Source organism: Lemur catta, chromosome 4, assembly GCF_020740605.2.
Source record: "Lemur catta isolate mLemCat1 chromosome 4, mLemCat1.pri, whole genome shotgun sequence".
NCBI classification, from domain to species: domain Eukaryota; kingdom Metazoa; phylum Chordata; class Mammalia; order Primates; family Lemuridae; genus Lemur; species Lemur catta.
Genome location: NC_059131.1, coordinates 32,478,719 through 32,497,751, shown reverse-complemented (window position 1 = coordinate 32,497,751; position 19,033 = coordinate 32,478,719). Strand labels below are relative to the sequence as shown.

The 19,033-nt window shown below is 33.9% G+C and overlaps 1 protein-coding gene across 3 annotated transcripts in view; it reads left to right on the top strand.

Annotated features, from left to right (window-relative positions):
• LRPPRC (leucine rich pentatricopeptide repeat containing) overlaps positions 1-19,033 on the top strand; it is a 102,916-nt gene that overhangs the window by 35,096 nt on the left and 48,787 nt on the right. For all 3 annotated transcript variants that reach the window (XM_045549502.1, XM_045549503.1, XM_045549501.1), the window contains exons 14-23: positions 355-421; positions 3,875-3,902; positions 5,622-5,679; positions 6,759-6,865; positions 7,076-7,153; positions 7,497-7,541; positions 7,896-8,009; positions 9,020-9,150; positions 9,838-9,923; positions 11,335-11,542. In XM_045549502.1, the coding sequence (XP_045405458.1) occupies positions 355-421; positions 3,875-3,902; positions 5,622-5,679; positions 6,759-6,865; positions 7,076-7,153; positions 7,497-7,541; positions 7,896-8,009; positions 9,020-9,150; positions 9,838-9,923; positions 11,335-11,542 (922 nt within the window). The remainder of the gene's footprint in view (positions 1-354; positions 422-3,874; positions 3,903-5,621; positions 5,680-6,758; positions 6,866-7,075; positions 7,154-7,496; positions 7,542-7,895; positions 8,010-9,019; positions 9,151-9,837; positions 9,924-11,334; positions 11,543-19,033) is intronic.

Below are 19,033 nucleotides of genomic sequence, written 5' to 3'. Positions count from 1 at the left end.
CTATGTCTTCATAGTGCCGCAGTGTCCAATAACTTACAGCCTCCGTATGTGTATCAGGCAGACTCTGAGTATGCCAGAATTTTATTAATAGTGATTACTGTTTATATGAAATAGTATTTATAAATTTATTAGTTGTATGTATTTATGAAAGTGAAGTAAGTATGCACTAAAAGGATAGCTTATATTGCAAATACATATTACTGTATTATCAAATTAATTTTCTATGAAAACATTTTCATTCTTTAAATACAATTTCCAAAATGAAAGCTAAAAGATATAAGTTGATAATGTAGGGTTTTTTGGTTTGTTTGCTTATTTGGTCTGAGATTTAATGATGGTCATTTTCTTTTGCAGTGAAATCAAATACATTGCCTTTCTCATTTAATTCTTTTAGAGGCAGCCTAATTCTAGCCTTTAGGAGGTAAGTTGATCAACTTAAATGTTTTTGCTTAAATATGGACTGATTTATCCTGTCCTTTTGACCTATTGCATGAGCAAAGATATACATATTCTTATTTTCCAATAACTTCTAGTATATCTGAAATAAGCTTACCTGTTCTATTCTTCCTTCTAAGTACTTGAATTGAGTTTAGGCAGCCTTTTGTGTCACCGTTTTCCAAGAAGTACACACAGATTTGATAAACCTGTTTCTACGATGAAAGTGCTGTTTGAGTTAGAGACAAATTTGCATGTTCAGGTTATTCTTTGAGAATTTAATTACAAGTTGCCTTTTTTTTTGAGAGAGTGTCTCACTCTGTTGCCCAGGCTAGAGTGCCATGGCGTCAGCCTAGCTCACAGCAACCTCCAATTCCTCGGCTCCACCGATTAGTGTGATAAGACTTTTTCTTTCCTCCTTGATATAGCATCAGCCGAACAAAGTTCAAATGAGAAAGAGGGCAGTATGCATTTTATATACTACTGAAAACTCCACCACTAGAAATATTGAGTCCCTTCTAAGAGACAAAGTGGCACTGAAGCTAGGTCAGAGCGGGCTGGGAGTATAACATATCTAAAAGAGAAATGTTTCAGAATTGGCTTCAAAGCATATGAGTCTTTGTAGTACATGGAAAAACAGTTCAGTGGTATAAGGAGGGATTTTCTAACCCAGTTGGAGCAGTTTGCACTTGGCAAGTAGGGGTCTGTACTGTTAAAGTGGTGCTGCTTTCCACATATTGGGGAAAAAAAACCACATTTTTAATCCTAAAACTCATAGGACCAGCCATTAGCCCTGTTGAAGTCACCAAGTTTAATGTAAGATTTTAAGGTCTTTTCAGTCAGCTAGTGAGGTTCCTTCCCACTGATGACATCCTGGCCTCTCCAGAATTGAGTGATGAAATGATGTGTTTGCTCTTAATTGCCCACTAATCATTTTTGAAAAGGAGCCAGAGGCTCAGACAAAAGAAGTAATGAGGAAGTCATTAATTACTGACTTTTATATATCTATGTCTTATGTATCCAATCGTTGTTTTCTCTTGGTCAACAGAAAGTCTCTGGCTCTGTGATTTTAATCCCATTTCTGCCCTCACATATGTAAGCTGAACTCCATGCCAGATAGCCACAGGCATGCAATGTGGTTATTTTTGTTGCCTGACATCATATTCTTTTTTTGTTGTTTATTTTAGAGATGGGGTCTTGCTGTGTTGCCCAGGCTTGTCATGAACTCCTGGGCTCAAGCAATCCGATCCAATCCTCCCCTCAGCCTTCTTAATAGCTAAGACTACAGGCACACACCACTGCTCCCAGTGCTTGACACTACATTTTTTTTTTTTTTTTTTTTTTTTTTTGAGACAGAGTCTCACTCTGTTGCCTGGGTTAGAGTGCCATGGCGTCAGCCTAGCTCACAGCAACCTCAAACTCCTGGGCTCAAGCAGTCCTCCTGCCTCAGCCTCCCGAGTAGCTGGGACTACAGGCATGCGTCAACATGCCCGGCTAATTTTTTCTGTATATTTTTAGTTGTCCATATAATTTCTTTCTATTTTTTTTAGTAGAGATGGGGTCTCGCTCTTGCGCAGGCTGGTCTCAAACTCCTGAGCTCAAACAACCCGCCTGCCTCTGCCTCCCAGAGTGCTAGGATTACAGGCGTGAGCCACTGCGCCCGGCCTGACACCACATTCCTGATGTGATTGTTTTACATTGGAGGGGAGAAAGTTGAATATGTCTTATTTAACTTTGTCTTAAATATTATGTGAAATAAAATACTTTGTGATTTTTTTTTTTTTAAACCATAGTTTCATAGGCAATGGAAGTTGAATACCTATGTGTATGAGCTCTTAGAGATAATGCAGAAATGTCACACAAAGAGAAGAAAATTTGGGGGAAGGGTTGAAAGGGACTGGGAAGAATATACATACATACATAAGGCAAGTTGAAGAATGTGTGTTAATAAAGGTTAAAATGGTTAAGACAGTAAACCTTTAGATGGAACTCATTTGAGTCGGGGTTCTACATTTTATTTGTGTTTTACATGCTGTGTGATCATGGCAAGTTAATATTTCACTGTTTCCATTTTCTAATATGTACAATGGAAGTGGCTATGATGCTTTGTCAATGCTATAATATAAAAAATGTCTTTTGGTAGCAGGCCCTATGTCTGTCTCTAAAGGAGCTTTAAAAAGTTTTGAAAGGATTATTGCAAATATTTTCATTTCCAGACTGCTCATGGGCTGTTAACATTGCTATATGAAATGTATAAGAATACTGGTTGAGTTGTCCAGGTTTTGTAGACTCTTCCATCTACAATAGGGGTAGAATGTTAATATTCCTTCATGATTTGGCAGCATTTTTCTTTCAAATTCTGTTATCCCACTAGAGTAACCTCCCTTAAAAGCTGAAAACAGCCCTCAACATAGATGGTGTTAACATTTTCTTCAAACCTGTTATTCAAACAGAAAGAAAGGTGTAAATGGCGTTAGGTGTAGAGAAAACAATTATCTTCTCAAGTCTGCTTCCTCAAAAACTTCTTTTGGTTATGGGCAGAGAAGGCGGCAAAAATTAGTTTAATTTATCCAAGGCTTGTAGCCAAACTGCCCAGGTTCAAAATGGCTCCACTGTTTTGTTAGTGGTGAGAAGTTGGAAATTTTATTTCTACTTTTTTATTGTGAACTGTATTGTATATTCAGAGGAGTATCTAAAACTTAAATGTACTATATAAAAAAGAAAACAAATACCTGTTACCTACCACTGAGATTAAGAAGTAGAAGGTCAGTGGTACCTTAAAAGGCTTTTTGTCCTTTTTAGCATTTCTCCCTCTTGTATTCAGAATCCAGATCATGAATAGACTTTGGTTGTCATTTCTCTTGAATTGTCTCTAATCTGGAATAGTTATTCAGCTTTGTCTTTTATGACATTAACATTTTTGGAGTCTACTGGCCAGTTATTTTTGAGAGTATTCTTCATGATGGCTCCCCTTGATTAGCTTCAGGTTATACACCCCAAGCTGGAATACCACATGAGTGACAGTCTGTTTTCTTAGGAAATTATATCCTAAAGGCATATTAATTTTGATCGCCCAGTCAGAGTGTTCAATTTCTCCATTACATAGTTACTATTTTTCCCATTACAAGTAACAGGCAGCCTGTGGGCAGTCACTTTGAGACCATGCTAATATCCTGTTCCATCAAATTTGAATTCCAGGACTTAGGGGTGGTTCTTTAATTATTCTTGCCCAAATTGGTTTTTATTTTGAAGATTCAAAATAGGTCAACTATTCTTAATAACCTTGTCCTGAAAATTCAGCTTGATTTTGCAAACATTTATATACTTATTTATTTTAAGACTTTGATCTGTATACATTACATAAAATAATAATGCATTTTAACTTAAAGTGTTTTGTGAATTGCTGGGTTTATTTTCAATCCTTTGCTGCCCTCTGCAGGTCTATGAATATAGATCTTTGGAGCAAGGTAAGTACTGCTAATATTGCAGATCATAAGGTGATATATAAAAAGCTAAGAGCAAAAGGTTTAATAGCTTCATACATTTATGATGTACTGTCATAAATTAATGAATTTAGAATCTTGAAATTGGTAGTTTTAAAATAGCATGAAATTTCTTATTGAAATAGTCTTTGACTTAGTCCTGAATTCTTAATAAGGTTTTCAACTTTTCCAAATGAAAACTGTTAAACTTATTACAGTGACATTTGACCATATAGATTTAATAATTTTCTTAATGTATATGTATGTGTGTATGTTTCTATATATGAATGATACAGAGATCAACTTTATACTGCTACCTTTTTAAGAAATTAACTGATGTTATGCAGGAAGTACAATTATAGTGAATTGTAAGAAACATTTTTAGCTTAATAAAATCAGAATGCATGTTATTAACTGGAATTTCCGATTTCAGTAATTTTTAAAATGTAAATTTAATTCTATTTCTTGTATTATTCGAACTGCCATTCGAACTATATAGTCAATTCTAATATGTAGTTGGGATATTTATATCTAGAAATAATTCTTTTTTGATTGGAGATTTTTCATTATTCATTAAATGTATCTTTGTTCAAAATTTGGTATTAAATATGATTGTCTTACATCTAATGCACAGCTACAATTTCTGGTAGAATTTATTGTCTTCTATGTGTGTATTTTTTAAAAAACAGTTTGTAGGTGAGTATTGGTTTTTTTGCTTTGCTTTTGAACAACTCTTTAGCTGCCTTTTGAATTACCATTAACTGAAGCATGATGTTCCTGGTGGCATATGATCAATTCTGCCTAATTTTTCATAGTAGCAAATAAATAGTAGTAGAAGTTACTGCAGTTTAAGTTGTTAACACTTACACCAGGCACTGTTTGAAGAGCAAATAAACGCAATTGTAGAATACACATAAAATAGTTCAGAATTCCTAACCCCTATCACTTTGGACAACTACCATATGTTTCTGTTCTTATTATATGCAGCCTAAGGATATACAGTCAAATAAAGTTCCAAGTCAATATTATAAGTTGTATAATAATTTTTATTATAAGATAAATACAGATTTTTAAGTTAAAATTTTGCTGATTTAACATTGAAAAATAAGTGTTGTGTATGTCTTTTAGTGTTTGTAAATTCAATTGATAATAATCCATGAGAACAAACATGTTAGGTCTTTTGACTCCTTTTGTTTTACAGCCATGTTTTACAGCCATTAAAATGAATGGAAAATTGTCATTGGGTGACTAAAAAATACGTTATTTAGTGGGTCAGGATATTTGACTTATTTCAGTAAAACTTTATTTAAAAGGAAGAAACTGGCCCAATTTCAACAAGACCAAAAACAATATGATGGGAAATAGTATTGGTTCATAATTCCTGTCAGCTATTTTCTATTTATAACAATTCATTTAAAGTGATGTTTATATATCACTTTATAAATCAGTTTAGGAGCTTTTCTTTGTGCCATTTCATGAAACATTGCAGTTTTCCTTCAACATGGGTTTGTTTTCGTTTTTAAAAGACAAACCTATTATTTAAAAACAAAACAATCTCCTTGGTGGGTGGGGGTGGTGTTGAATTACTGTGATATAGAATACCTTACTGGGGAGAGGCGTTATTATTTCAAGAATTCAATTTCAGATTGTATTTGTTCTTGTTTGCTTCTCTTGCTGCAATGCACGAATTTTCTGTCTTACCAGATAACAGAATTGCTGTATAAGGATGGACGTTATTGCCAGGAGCCTCCAGGACCAACGGGTAGCGTTTCAATTTCGATGATTGTAACTTATCCACAAATCCATTCTTCTGTGTAATGATGGTCTAGAAGGATTACAGCAGTAAACACTTTATTTTTGAAAGTGAAATTTGAAAACATTTGGTTATAAATCTTTATATTGATAACCTCAACATTTTGAGATCTGAGATATTTGGTTGTATTATTATTTTTCCAAGACAGGGTTGGGAGGCTTTTTCTTTTCAAATATTGAGGAAATGTTTCTTATAGCACCTATGGAAATAGGCTTCAAGATCAGTGATTCTTAGTATTTATGTGGTTTTAATGTTTTGGAGATGTAGTTAATTTTAAACACACCAAGAGGAAAAAGGTCTTATAGATTTTTTTCCACTTAAATATGATTTATTACCCAAAATGCTTTATTTTGACATTTGGTGATTTTCATTTTTCATATAATGAAGCTTAGAATATGTAGTTTTCTGTAAGAAGGTACCCTTCTTGAAAGTTCAAATTTCCTATCCTAGGTATTAACATGTGGTCCTATACATTTTATGCTTGAATGCATAGAAAAATTACTGTTGTTACAAAACATCTTTGTTAATCTAGGTTTTTCATTGGCTAATAGGCAGCTCTCCACAGGATTACTGTATCTGCTTATTAAAATTATTTAACTTTCTATACTCAACCTTTAAAAATCCTTTCTAACCTTATGTGCTTCCTAAATATTGTCCACAAAAAATTAGTAGAGAAATGTGTACAAGACATTTATTTATTCTTACTACTTGTGATTTGGACAGGAGAGGGGTAAGGCCTTGGGCAGGACCACTTCTGTCACAGAGTGGTAGAAAAAAATACATTGAAGTAAGATTCAGTACTGAAAAGCTGTCACTCGGTCTGAAAATAATTAATATTCCTTTCACTCACCAGTTAGATATGTGCTCCCAAACCACATAATCTCTATGCCTCAGTGATCATTGTTGCCATTTCAGAGCCTCTCATCAGGGTGACATCTCACACCAAAATGATTTCTTATAAATTAATCTTGATAACATGACAGTCTCGGTAATTTTAGTGGAATGCTTTCTCTTGTTTTTTTCCACAGAAGCTGTTGGCTATTTTCTTTATAACTTGATTGACAGCATGAGTGACTCAGAGGTACAGGCCAAGGAGGAGCGTTTGAGACAATACTTCCATCAGCTGAAGGAGATGGTACCATTTCATTTTTTGCTATATAATGCCTGTCCTGGCTGACATGTATCTATTAGATTTGAAATTGCTGCTTTTAAGTACAACCAGACCACTTCTCAATGACATGCAAGAGTTGGAGACTTAAATTATGTCTGAGATAATTTCTGTTAGACAAATTTCAGTTTAGTTGTCTAAAACTCAGGGGTCTTTCCCGCCCTTTCCTTCTCACAGAATGTGAAAATTCCTGAAAATATCTGCAAAGGCATTCGTAATCTACTGGATAGCTACCATGTTCCTGAATTAATTAAGGTGTGTGAAACAGTAATCAACTTTATAAAATGCTTAATTTATATATAAAATCATGTTAAAATTTTGTTTAAATATGATGCTTTTGGCCAAAAAAATTTTATTTCAGTGACAACCATTAAAACAAAGCTTCTCATTGATTGTTAGTAATACTATTTATCTATTGAAGAATATATTTAAAACAATAATAATGATTAATAAAGTATGAGCAAAATTTATGCAAAATTTTTGAAAGATGGAAAAGTAGCAGTAAAATGAGATGAGCCTTCCAAAATTTGCTTTTGAAATTTGCTAATATATTTTCCCATGTTTTCTAATTGTGTGCTAATTTAAATCCCAATTTTAGGATGTTTATGTGTTGGTTGACAAAGAGAAGATAGACTCTCGAAAAGTAAGTAGACTTTTGAGTGGATTCTTCATGCTAAAATAACCATATTTAATGAGAATTCTAGATTGTGTCCTTATAAAAGCAGTGGTTCCTAACATTTTTAATCATCTTTATGCTTCTAATAAGTTGGTAAAACCCATCTCAAAAAAATCAACACATCTAGCAAGTTTGCATATAATCTCAGGAGGTTCATAAACCCCTGGAGTTCACTCATGGATCCCCAACTAATATGCATGATAGCATTTGTGACATTTAGGAAAGTAGAAGGTAAAATCAGTTTAAAGGAAAGAGTGAAAAGGCATGCATTTTCTTTTTTCAGTAAACTTTTTTCTTCTTTTTTTCTTTCCATTTCTACAGACTGTGCAATTTGCGTCATCTGATTTGGAGTCTACACTTGAAAGACTAAAAGCTGAAAATCAACCTATAGGAGATATCCTAAAGCAACTCATATTAGCGCTTTGTTCAGAAGAGGTAACATTTGTTTAAATATTTTAAATATGTTATTAAGGTAAAAATTTCTTTACAGGTAACAGTAAGCAAAATCAAAGATAGTATTTATGATTTTTACAATTGATTATTTTACATCATGCTTAGAAAGAATGCAATTAAATGAAAGGTTAACTAATTTCAGCTACACCTTGAATGGCATGTTTTGGGGTTGCTGTAGTTTGTTTACGATAATCTGCAAAGTGAATGATAGTAACAACCGTGATAGGTTTATCATACATGCCAAATGTCCTTTCAAGCCATGGCTCCGGTCTCTTATATCTAGATTGTCAAGCAACTGATACATGCAGTAGTCATTTGCAAGTCAAATATTACTAGGTTGTTAATGCAGGGATTGAAATTCCATTTTCCTGCTGGAAAAAAGCTCTTTCTGAGATAAAGGGTCTCTTGCCTTTTTTCAGCAGCCGTCCAGCTGTACTTTGTGTTCATTTTAGTGTGTGTCTGCAATTTGTGGGATATCACTAGACTTTTTTTCAGTTTCTAGTTCAATATGATTTGGTCATAAGCCTGTGGTTTTAGGGAAAAAATATCGTAACTATCTTTAAGATTATAAAACATGGTACTGTTAAATTCTAAAATATTTTTTCACATTACTTGGTTGCTAAACTGAGGAACTTTTCAAAGATACATATTTCTATGTTTGGAAATTGGACTGTGAGTAGGGGTTGATTTGGGAATTAATCTGGAAGTCTTTTTTTTTTTAATAATACCACACACAAAGCTAAAACAGCAAACTTGGTATAGATAATGCTTTCTTTTATATTACGAATAACACATCTTTTAACCCCTGTGCATATATTTGATTTATCTGCATTTTAAAAGGTGAATAAAAATACCAAAGGATAGGGTCAAGTTCATAACAAGAAACCATTTATTTTAAAGGTAGTATTAACTTTTTCTGAACATTAAAAATCTGAGATTTTTACCTTTACATTGGTCACGTCTTTCTTTTTTACTTCTATCCTTTATTTTAGAATATGCAAAAAGCCCTTGAAGTAAAAGCAAAGTATGAATCAGACATGGTTGTTGGTGGCTATGCAGCTTTAATAAATTTGTGCTGTCGACATGATAATGCAGAAGAAGCATTGAATTTGAAACAAGAATTGTGAGTATCCTGCCACTGAAACAAGTCAACATTTTTTCTGATATACAGCCCTTTGGTAGATCACCTAGATTGCATATTATTCTCTTACATAATATAATTTTTAAAAATTCTTTTGTTAGTGTTTTTGAAATTTTATAGTATAAGGCTCTTTGATTAATTGTGGCTTGTTTCAGCAAGGTGTCTGTTTAAATATGATAAGACCTTCTAGTCTTTAAAGCTGAAGTTTTTTTCCATTAATTATACATCTACATATCACAACAGTGGTGATGGTAACTGTTTTATAAGGCTTCATAACATTTTCTATATTATAGTGTAAATAAAATTCTGTCCATTTCTCAGGTATCTTTGGTTTCCCATCCTGATGCATTTATCAGATAAAATTTGTCTTTTTGGGTATTTCAGTGTTAGTGATGAAGGTTAGACTCACATAAAGCCATAGAGTTTCTTCATTAGTGTCCTTTGCAGATGGAGTGGTGCAATAGATGTATAGTGTTAGATTTTTTACTTCTCTAGTCACTTTGAATATAATTACGTGTGCATTTGTATATGGCTTCAAAAAGAAATCTTAAGTGTAGAGGCCAATGTTAATAACACTCCAGACCTTCTGATGAGCTTTTGAAAAGTGATCAAATGGATGTTGCAGTTCTTTTTGCAGTTAATTGACTTTAACATAATATTAATTTTTAGTGACCGTTTATATTCATCTGCTGTCCTGGACACTGGGAAGTATGTAGGCCTTGTAAAAGTATTGGGAAAGCATGGCAAACTCCAAGGTAAGCCTCAGTACATAAAGGAATTATGTGATGCAGGTATCTTGCCACTGGAATAACATGTGAATTGATATTAATGGTATATCATGTCATGCAAAGTGCTTGAACACTTTGCATACAAATTTGCATGTGAATCCAACCAGAGCTGCATGGACAGTGCAGGCCATTAGTTTTAATGGATTGGCAAGCTTGTCATTTACATTTGCACAGCTCATTGCTTTTTGCATTTCTGCAGCTAGTTTTTATTAGCATTGCTGTTTGGATTGAGTTTGAAGATCATGACTTATGGCACAATTTGCTTATGTGCCTGCACTAATGGTTTTGTTTTTCCTTAAGAAGGTCTGAAGGCTGAACATAAAACTTATAAACATAACCTCATATTAATAGATACAAATCTGATTTTTGTGGTAGTCTTTGTCTTAATTTTTAATAACGTTAACAAAATGTATACTTTAATTAAAGTATTTAGTAGTTTATGGGAAAAGCATAGCTGATTATATAGCTGATTTTCATACTCCGATTTTCTCATTGTTGAGATAATACTAAGCCTAATATAATTAATCACACTTGATAATATATTCTTACTATTTGCTTGTTTCTTAACTTTCTGATCTGGCTGTATTTTGCAACTTTCTTTTTAGCCTTCCTCTCTTTTATTTCTAGAAAAGACTGTTTTAATTTTATTATAGGGAAAGATGTATGGAGAAAATACTTGATTTGAACATTTTATTTTTCCTAGGAAGCCTTTCTAACTCTTTATAAGGATTAGCCTGTTTTTTTAAAATCACTTTTTGTAAAGTGGTCAAAACATTTTGTCTGTGTAATAATTAAGAACAACATTATAAAAATGCACTTATTCCATATTCTAAAATGTTTGTTTCTGCCTTCCTAATGAAGCTTAATGAATCTAATGTATTAACATGCAGTCTTTTGGAAAGCTTTCATTGGCTCTGCTTGGCTAATTAGTATCGACATAGCAAACAGGCCCTATCGGTATCAGACCATTAGTCTGGCTGTATATACAGTGTAAACACATCTTTATTATCTGGCCTCCTGACAAGCCATCTGCTGAAGAAACAATGGTGTGATTTAGCAGATGTTAGCTCTGAACGATAAAAGCATCCATTTAGGAGGATCTTACAGCTATAGGGCAGACCGTACAGGGTTATGTGGTGCAGAGTGGGCACACAGTCCCTATCTATAATTTGTAGTCAAAGTTGCAGGGAAATGATAAAACCATGCTATTGTGGATTTATAATTGTAGTCTCGTTTAGAAATGCAAGTAGTAATTAACTTGAAATCGGCATTATACACTAGAATTTACATTCCTGCTGGGCTTGAAATGCTGTTTTAATAGCAGTTTGTTTTCCCTACATGAAATTACCTAAGGGTCTTTTGTGTTACTTCATTGTAGATGCTATTAACATTCTAAAGGAGATGAAAGAGAAGGATGTTCTTATCAAAGATGCAACAGTCTTGTCCTTTTTCCACATCCTAAATGGTGCAGCTTTGAGAGGTGAAATTGAAACAGTAAAACAATTGTATGAAGCCATCGTGACTCTGGGGTTAACAAAACCATCCACCAACCTAAGTTCCCCATTGGTCACTGTATACCTGGAAAAGTAAGTTAATTGAATTTTGAATTTTAAATGTTGGCATTAAAAGAATGAGTCTAATCATTTTGGGATTATACTTTGTAAATATTCTGGTGATGGGGAAGCCTTGGAGGTCATTTACCATAGAATAAAAGGTCTAATATGGACTAGGTGACCTTTAAAATCACGGGCAGCCCTTTGGTTCTGTGGCTTGTTTCTCAGTGGAATGGTCTCTGGTGCTTTTTTGTAGGAGCATGTGATAATATTACATGAAACTTAATCTAGTTTTTCCCAGTTTTGAGCCGTATGTATTAATAAATATAAGAAAGAAGGATCCTCTGGGACTTTTGATTATGTGTCGTGACTGTTATTCAGGTAACAAATGTACAAGCATCTCTTCAGTGTTCCTTTTTTCCATATTGTATTTTAATTTCATATACCAATACAGTAATTCTAGCTTTGATAAATGTTGTAGAAGACGTCTCTGTCTTGTGGGAAGAATAATTTTGTTGATAGGGCAAGATCTACTGAGTTTGAAAATTTTTCCATTTGAAATGCTCTTATTGGTACCCAATTTAAGGCATTATTTGCAATGCAAATCATAAAATCACTGCACTCTTTTGTAATGAGTGAAACCTTTTCCTAAGATGATTAAGCATCCTTTATTATCTTCTTTTCCTTTTGAATTTGTTTTTGTTTTCTGATTTGCTTTTTTAATTTCCTAGATCTTATCTCTTTGTCATCTTTTCCATGGCTTAATGCAGTTTGTAATCTGCTTATTTTGTGATTGGGATTTTCTCATTTTAGTGTGGACGTTGCCCTCTCAATGCCAGGAGAAAAAGAAAATATTAATATATATTTTAATAGATCTCATATTTCTCCCAAATATCTGGTAGTTTGCCTTTATTTACTAAGGGACATAATTAATTGGATATAATGAGTGATTTTGTATTGAATTTAAAATACATGATAAAAAATCTCTTTTAACTAGCTTTCTGTTAGGAAATATGTGTATACACATGTGTGTATACACGTGTGTGTACACACGAAATAATTCCTTTGCCCTCCAATCAAAAACAATTATCAAGTTAGATGACTGGCCAAATCTTAACCTCCACAATCTCAGCATTACATCCTTTTAAAGAAATAGTGATTCAAAGAATTACTGTGTTACTGAGTTCTCCTATTCACAGCCAAATTTATATAAAAATCCTATAATTAATATGCTTCCTATTAGAATTTTTTTGAGTGTTTAAAAGACCCATCTCTGCAAATTGCACGTGGAATTCTGCATAGGGATTTGAAGGAAATGGGCCCAGTGCCCAGATGAATTAGGCCCTCCTACACTACTGGGCAAAAATAAAATAATTAACAATGAAAATGAAGCCAGGGTAGAAAAGTATCTTACCAGTAGAAATACTTTGAAGACAGAGGAGACATGTAAGTTTTCCGAAAGAGGTCTGCAGATGGGGCTCATGAACCAAGGAGAGCATACCCAAGGGAAAATGGAAGCAGCGTGGAATTCAGATGCTAACCTGGTGCATCTCTGTGTTTCTGATTATACGGTGCGAATACCGTGCAGTCAGATATTTCCATGTCTCAGTCAAATTTGACTCTACCTGTTAATTTGGCTAAAGAGATGTAAATTAACATCTTTCTCTTTATGGTATCTTATTACGTTCAGATATGTATACCTTCTAGTTTGATTTTTTTGTTTGTTTGTTTGTTTGTTTGTTTTTTACTGTCTTTGACTTTGCAAAGGCAGTATCCATGACAAGGTCTTTCAGTTTTGTCTATCATAATAAAAAAGGTTTTGTTGACTCTTTCAGAGTTATGAGAATAATATAAAGGAGATAAAGGAAATTTCATATTTTATAAAACTGTAAAAAACAGCAGTAACATTCACAGGGGAATTGCTGGGGTAAAACACTGACTTTGGAACTTTTTTCAACAGTGTTTTCTCCAACTCATGGGAGACAGCTAACTAATTCAGAATCATGACAAGTGCTAGGATTAACTACGCTAGCGTGCTATACAAAGTCCACATGTATTTGATTTGATTAAATGTGTTTAGTCTAAAGTAATATCATGTAATTGACCTCAGCAGGTGTGAGCTCATCTGAGGAGTGAGCCTAATTTATTCAAACTTGCGATAAAATTATAAAAAATATCTGAGAATATCATAAAAAATCTTCATGCTTTCATTCAAAGAGAGCATCCTTTTGACATGTCACTGCAAAGGACTCTAAAGAGAATATCATTTTCACTTGGTAATCCTGAAACAAATCCATAAGATTGAATTCCTTGGAAAGATAATCTTTAGGATTGAGTAGATCTTAATTTTGACCTGACTTCTCCAGCATTGGATAAAATAAAGAAGAAATTAATATTGTGTCAATTTGTGTTACTTGGATAATGTAAAAAAGCTTTGTGGGTATGGAAATAATACACTTTTTGTTTTTATTCATTTACCAAGGGAAATCCAAAACAATAATAGGTTTAGAAAATTATAAAGAAGTTGGTAAACTAACCTGCTTCTACATTATCAAAATGATAATACTTGCATTGAACAGAAAAAAAATAGGCAGTTGGACAAGATTTTTGTGAGTTTCATTTACATTACATTATAGTCCATAAGCCACATATTTACATGCAGTCCAAATATTATTTAAAACACTTTTTTTTGTAACTACTTGATTTTAAAATGTACTTCTTTTATTGAAATCATGCCTATTTCGGGGGGATAACATGGATTCTCCATATTGAAAAAGAAAGAAATACTTTAAAATAGGTTAAAAGAGCTTTTGATTAGTCTTCATGCTATATTTTTAATAAGTTAATAAAATCTGGGCTATTAGATGTAAGATCATAAAAATTTAGATGATGCAATTTCAGATTCACTTGTTTTATACCTGATCCATTTTGCTTTCATTGCTTGTGACAAACAACTGAAGCTGTTTAACTGGATTATATTAGTGCAAATGATCGAAGAAGCTTTAATTTCTGCTTTCCATTAGGGATTTTTTGTGCTGATTTGTGCTATAATCTGTGTGTGCCCATATGCATTTCATTTAAGTGCATGATGGACTTTGTGTATATAATCCTCCCAGAACTCTTGCTAAATTAATCTTGAGTTCTTCATAAAGGTCAAAATTTCTTTAGGACCATATAGGTTTTGAAACTCACTGTTAACACTTTAATATGTTACATAAATGAGAAATATACTTTTTAAATGCTGATTATTCTGGCATACACACTCCTTCAGTTTTAGCATCTTCATTTGTACTGGATACTTTTATTATTTATGGGAATGCTCGCCGTCTAGAGTAAAACTCTTTATGTGCTGAAAGGAAATTAAGGAGGTTTGGCTCTTTTACTCCATTATTGCAATTAAGAATTTAGCATCATCAGTGCCAAAGGACAAAAAGTGGTTCATTTGCCCTAGGGGGACAGGACAGTGATAAGATGATTTTTCGTCAAGGATCATTGGGTCATAATTAAGTTACATTCATGGCTATTGCTTTTTGAAGGATGATTGGTAAATGACAGGCTTCATATGCTTAGTACGGACAGTGTGCAGTAGGGTTTTTTCTCTCTCTGTCAGAAAATCCTGGTGAGCCTGATAATGTAAATGTGGCATTTTATTCTGAACAAAAGAGCAGGGAAATGAGCTATCTTGTCTAATCATTCAGTTGTTTAACACCGACTTCCAGTTTAGACTCAATTGGCTGGAAAGCACTTGACATGTGAAGTTAGTGCTGTTCCGAACGCATGTTTGAGTAAATTTTAAAGTAAGTGACAGCTAAATTGTACCTAGGGAAATTACAAAGCCTTCAACACAGTTAATTTTTTGGGGGGGATTAGTTGTAATTGCAACACCAGTCTCCTTGAAGATTCCTCATTTATAGATGATGAACAGAAAAAAAACATTTAGCTCTTTCAAGGGCTGGTTCTTTTAACAGAATAATTTTTGTGAAGAAGATAGTTTCTCTTGAATTGATTTCTTCCCATACTGAACATCTCCTTAAGGTTTATAGAATAGTTTGTTTTTAGGGAGTTGAGTTTGTTTTTTGTGGGGGAGGGGTGTCTTTTTTTTTTTTTTTTTTTTTTTAACTTTTCCCCCCTCCGCAACCTCTCTTTTCCCCAGTGATTTAAGATTTGAGAGCATTTCAATCAGAAAGCCCTTTAGGTAAATTGCCACTTCACGAACGCTTTATGTATAATGTTGAAGCACTTTATTCCAATTAAAAGTCAATATTTGTCATCTTTTTGTTGTTGTTGTTTAAGTGTACTCTCTGGATTGGAAAGTTATTTACTATGAGTAAAGAGAATAGATCGTGTCACTGGCTCTTCTTGTTTTAATAATTCAAGATTATATGAAACACATTGATGACTTTTAGTTATAAGTATTGAAGAATTTATATAAATTAGGAGTACTTTGTTTCCTGGTGCGTTGAAGTAGATATTTTTATGATTAGTAGATAAGATGCCTCATGAATGTATGTCCAGCAAACTTGCATCTTACCTCGTGTTTGGTTTTCTGTCAGTGACATTATAACATTTCAGTTTCATAATGAGGACTAAAACAAGAGGGAACATCAGATTTGCCATATGAGCTTCAAGCTTGCCTTTTTGGATGTTCCTCCAGGTAATGATGAAAAATTATAGTTTGTAGTAGTTTGAGCAACAGCGAGGCTGTCTCAAAGAAATATATATCACAATGGATTTTTTGTTTAAAGAGATAGTAGGGCCACATATGGTGGCTCATGCCTGTAGTCCTAGCACTTCGCATGAGACCAGGAGTTTGAGACTGGCCTGGGCAACATAGTAAGACCCCCCAGTCCCCGACTCTACAAAATAAATATTTCAAAAATTAACTGGGCACTGTGGCGCACACCTGTAGTCCTAGCTAGTAGGGAGGCTGAGGTAGGACGATCACTTGGGCCCAGGAGTTTGAGGCTGCAGTGAGCTATATCTTGCCACTGCATTCCAGCTTGGGTGACAGAGCAAGACCCTGCCTCTTAAAAAAAAAGAAAAAAAACAGTGTGTTATAGAGTTGATTTTCTTTAGGTGTTATTTGAGGTTTGTGAAATCAGCAACGAAATTTTTATTAGGCATGAACTTTTAAAAATTTGCACATAAAGCTTTAGGAATTATGCCTATATATTAAAATAAGCATGGGTCAAAATTTGAATGCAGAATTAATGTATCAACATTAATTTCTTCAAAGCATTCCATCAAAGGATTATTGTTATTTTTGAGTAGGGTTTTAAGTCATTTCTAATTTACAGAGGAAATCACAGATCACTTTAGGTCATAGAAGCTGAAAGTATACCAGTTGATAATGTGATGTCCCACATTTTGGCTGTAAAGCAGTTGGCATCTTTCTCTTTTTGGTATTGTGCTGCTCTTACTGATTTCATCCTGCCTATTAAAAGTGGTATTTTTATGTGATGATTTTGTCTGCTGGCATGAGACATATGAGTACATGAACCTAATAAGCACATATTCATAGAACCTCACAGTGTTAGAACTGGGAAGGAACCTGAAGGCCCTTGAGTTCAGCCATTGTGATAATCTGCTTTTCGTCTCCACTTCTAGAAATGTATCACATGCTACAGCTGAGCTGCATAAGTGTTCTGATTTATCAATTGAAATGGAAATCCAAAGTCCTTTGAGTATATAGCTATCTTCATAGCCATGCAAATCTTAGATGCTTTTTTCATATTTTTCATATCCATCCCCTAAGTTTTCAAGCTTTAAAATGAAAGACTATTGATGATATAAATTATGTGAAGAATGTAAATTTTTGTCATTTTAAAATGACATGGTCCAGCCACAAGTTAGAATGTAGATAATAGAGACTGAAAAGAACTGACTAGTCATTTAGTTCATTTCTATCTCTAATACGCATTGTATGAAGTGTTTCATTATAAATTTCTGTTTCATTTTGTTGGCAACCTAAGAGCAGTAGCATTGGTACTTAAAATTACTAACAAATATATGAATTATTTCCATTTTGCTATTCTTGTCTTTTCTGTTGTTGTTCTGAACATGTATAATCTTCAGAAGCGTATATTTGGAGACCAAAGACTATTAACGTGTCGCTTTGATTGACAGAACAATTATTCATTCATTTATTGATAGCTTTGACCTAATGTAGGGGAAATACAATTGAGACAGTAGTATTCTAGTTTGGGAATTGATCTGAAAAAACAAATCTTGCTGCCTAAAAAAAATCATTATGTATTAGTTTGGCTCTTCAAAATGTTTTAGTAGTTTTTCGTTAAGCAGAATTACAGAAAGGCAATAACTGAACCTGTGTCTGAAGCAAGGGAAAATACTGATTATATAAAAGCTTTATATCATACGTGGTAGCTACTGTACCATTTCTCTTGTATGACAGTAATCTAGCCTGCAACATCTACTTGCAGTTTTGAAATTAACCTGTAATTTAGTCTTCACCCCAAATGACAAAAATTCAAATGACTCTGTGGGGTGCCAGAAGATGCACTGTAAACAGGACCTAGTAAGGGGATGAGGTAGAGTTGCGTCAGGGTAGGCTCGCTTTCACTGTGTCAGTATTCTTGCAGTGAAATTAACGCTTCTTCATTGTATTTAACTTTTTTGGTACAGCTTAAAATCTTAATCTAGATAAAATAGTAATTCACTCAATTCACTCTAGGGCAACATAACATTTGTATAATGGACAAAAATGTTAAGGCTTTAACAGAAAATGTAAAAAGACTTTCTTTTGAAAATGATTGTGTATGTGAAAGAAATTTGTATTTTCTGCAAAGATTGTCACTAATTGTACTTGGGTTCATGTCTTTAATCATGCCTCTTTTGAAATACATTTCATATTCTTTTTCCAAAAATCTTTAATTTCTTCTTCCAGATTGTACCTCTTTATTAGGTGGTTCACATAGCAGTGCTTGTACTAAAGAGTATGTGTATTTAGATGCACCTAACCGATCGGGAAGTCCAGGGACCTGCTTGCCAGTGCCTTCTTCGGTGCACCTAGTAACCTTAGGCAAATCAATCAATTTCCAGATGCCTCCATTTCCTCCTCTTTAAAAATAAAAGGGGATGGCAAGTAGAATTGGGTCATATAATCTCTATAACTCATCCAAGTTCTTACATATTTCTGATACTGTCATTTTCCTTTTAAAGGATCAAAAGTACTTTTTGAGAACTCACAGGACTATATTTCCACACCCTTGTTGAAGACACTCTGATTTGATGACAATATCTTTGTTTTTTTTTTTTGGAGACAGAGTCTCGCTTTGTTGCCGGGGCTAGAGTGAGTGCCGTGGCGTCAGCCCAGCTCACAGCAACCTCAAACTCCTGGGCTTCAGCAATCCTTCTGCCTCAGCCTCCTAGGTAGCTGGGACTACAGGCATGCGCCACCATGCCCGCCTAATTTTTTCTATATATATTTTAGCTGGCCAGATAATTTCTTTCTATTTTTTAGTAGAGATGGGGTCTCGCTCTTGCTCAGGCTGGTCTCGAACTCCT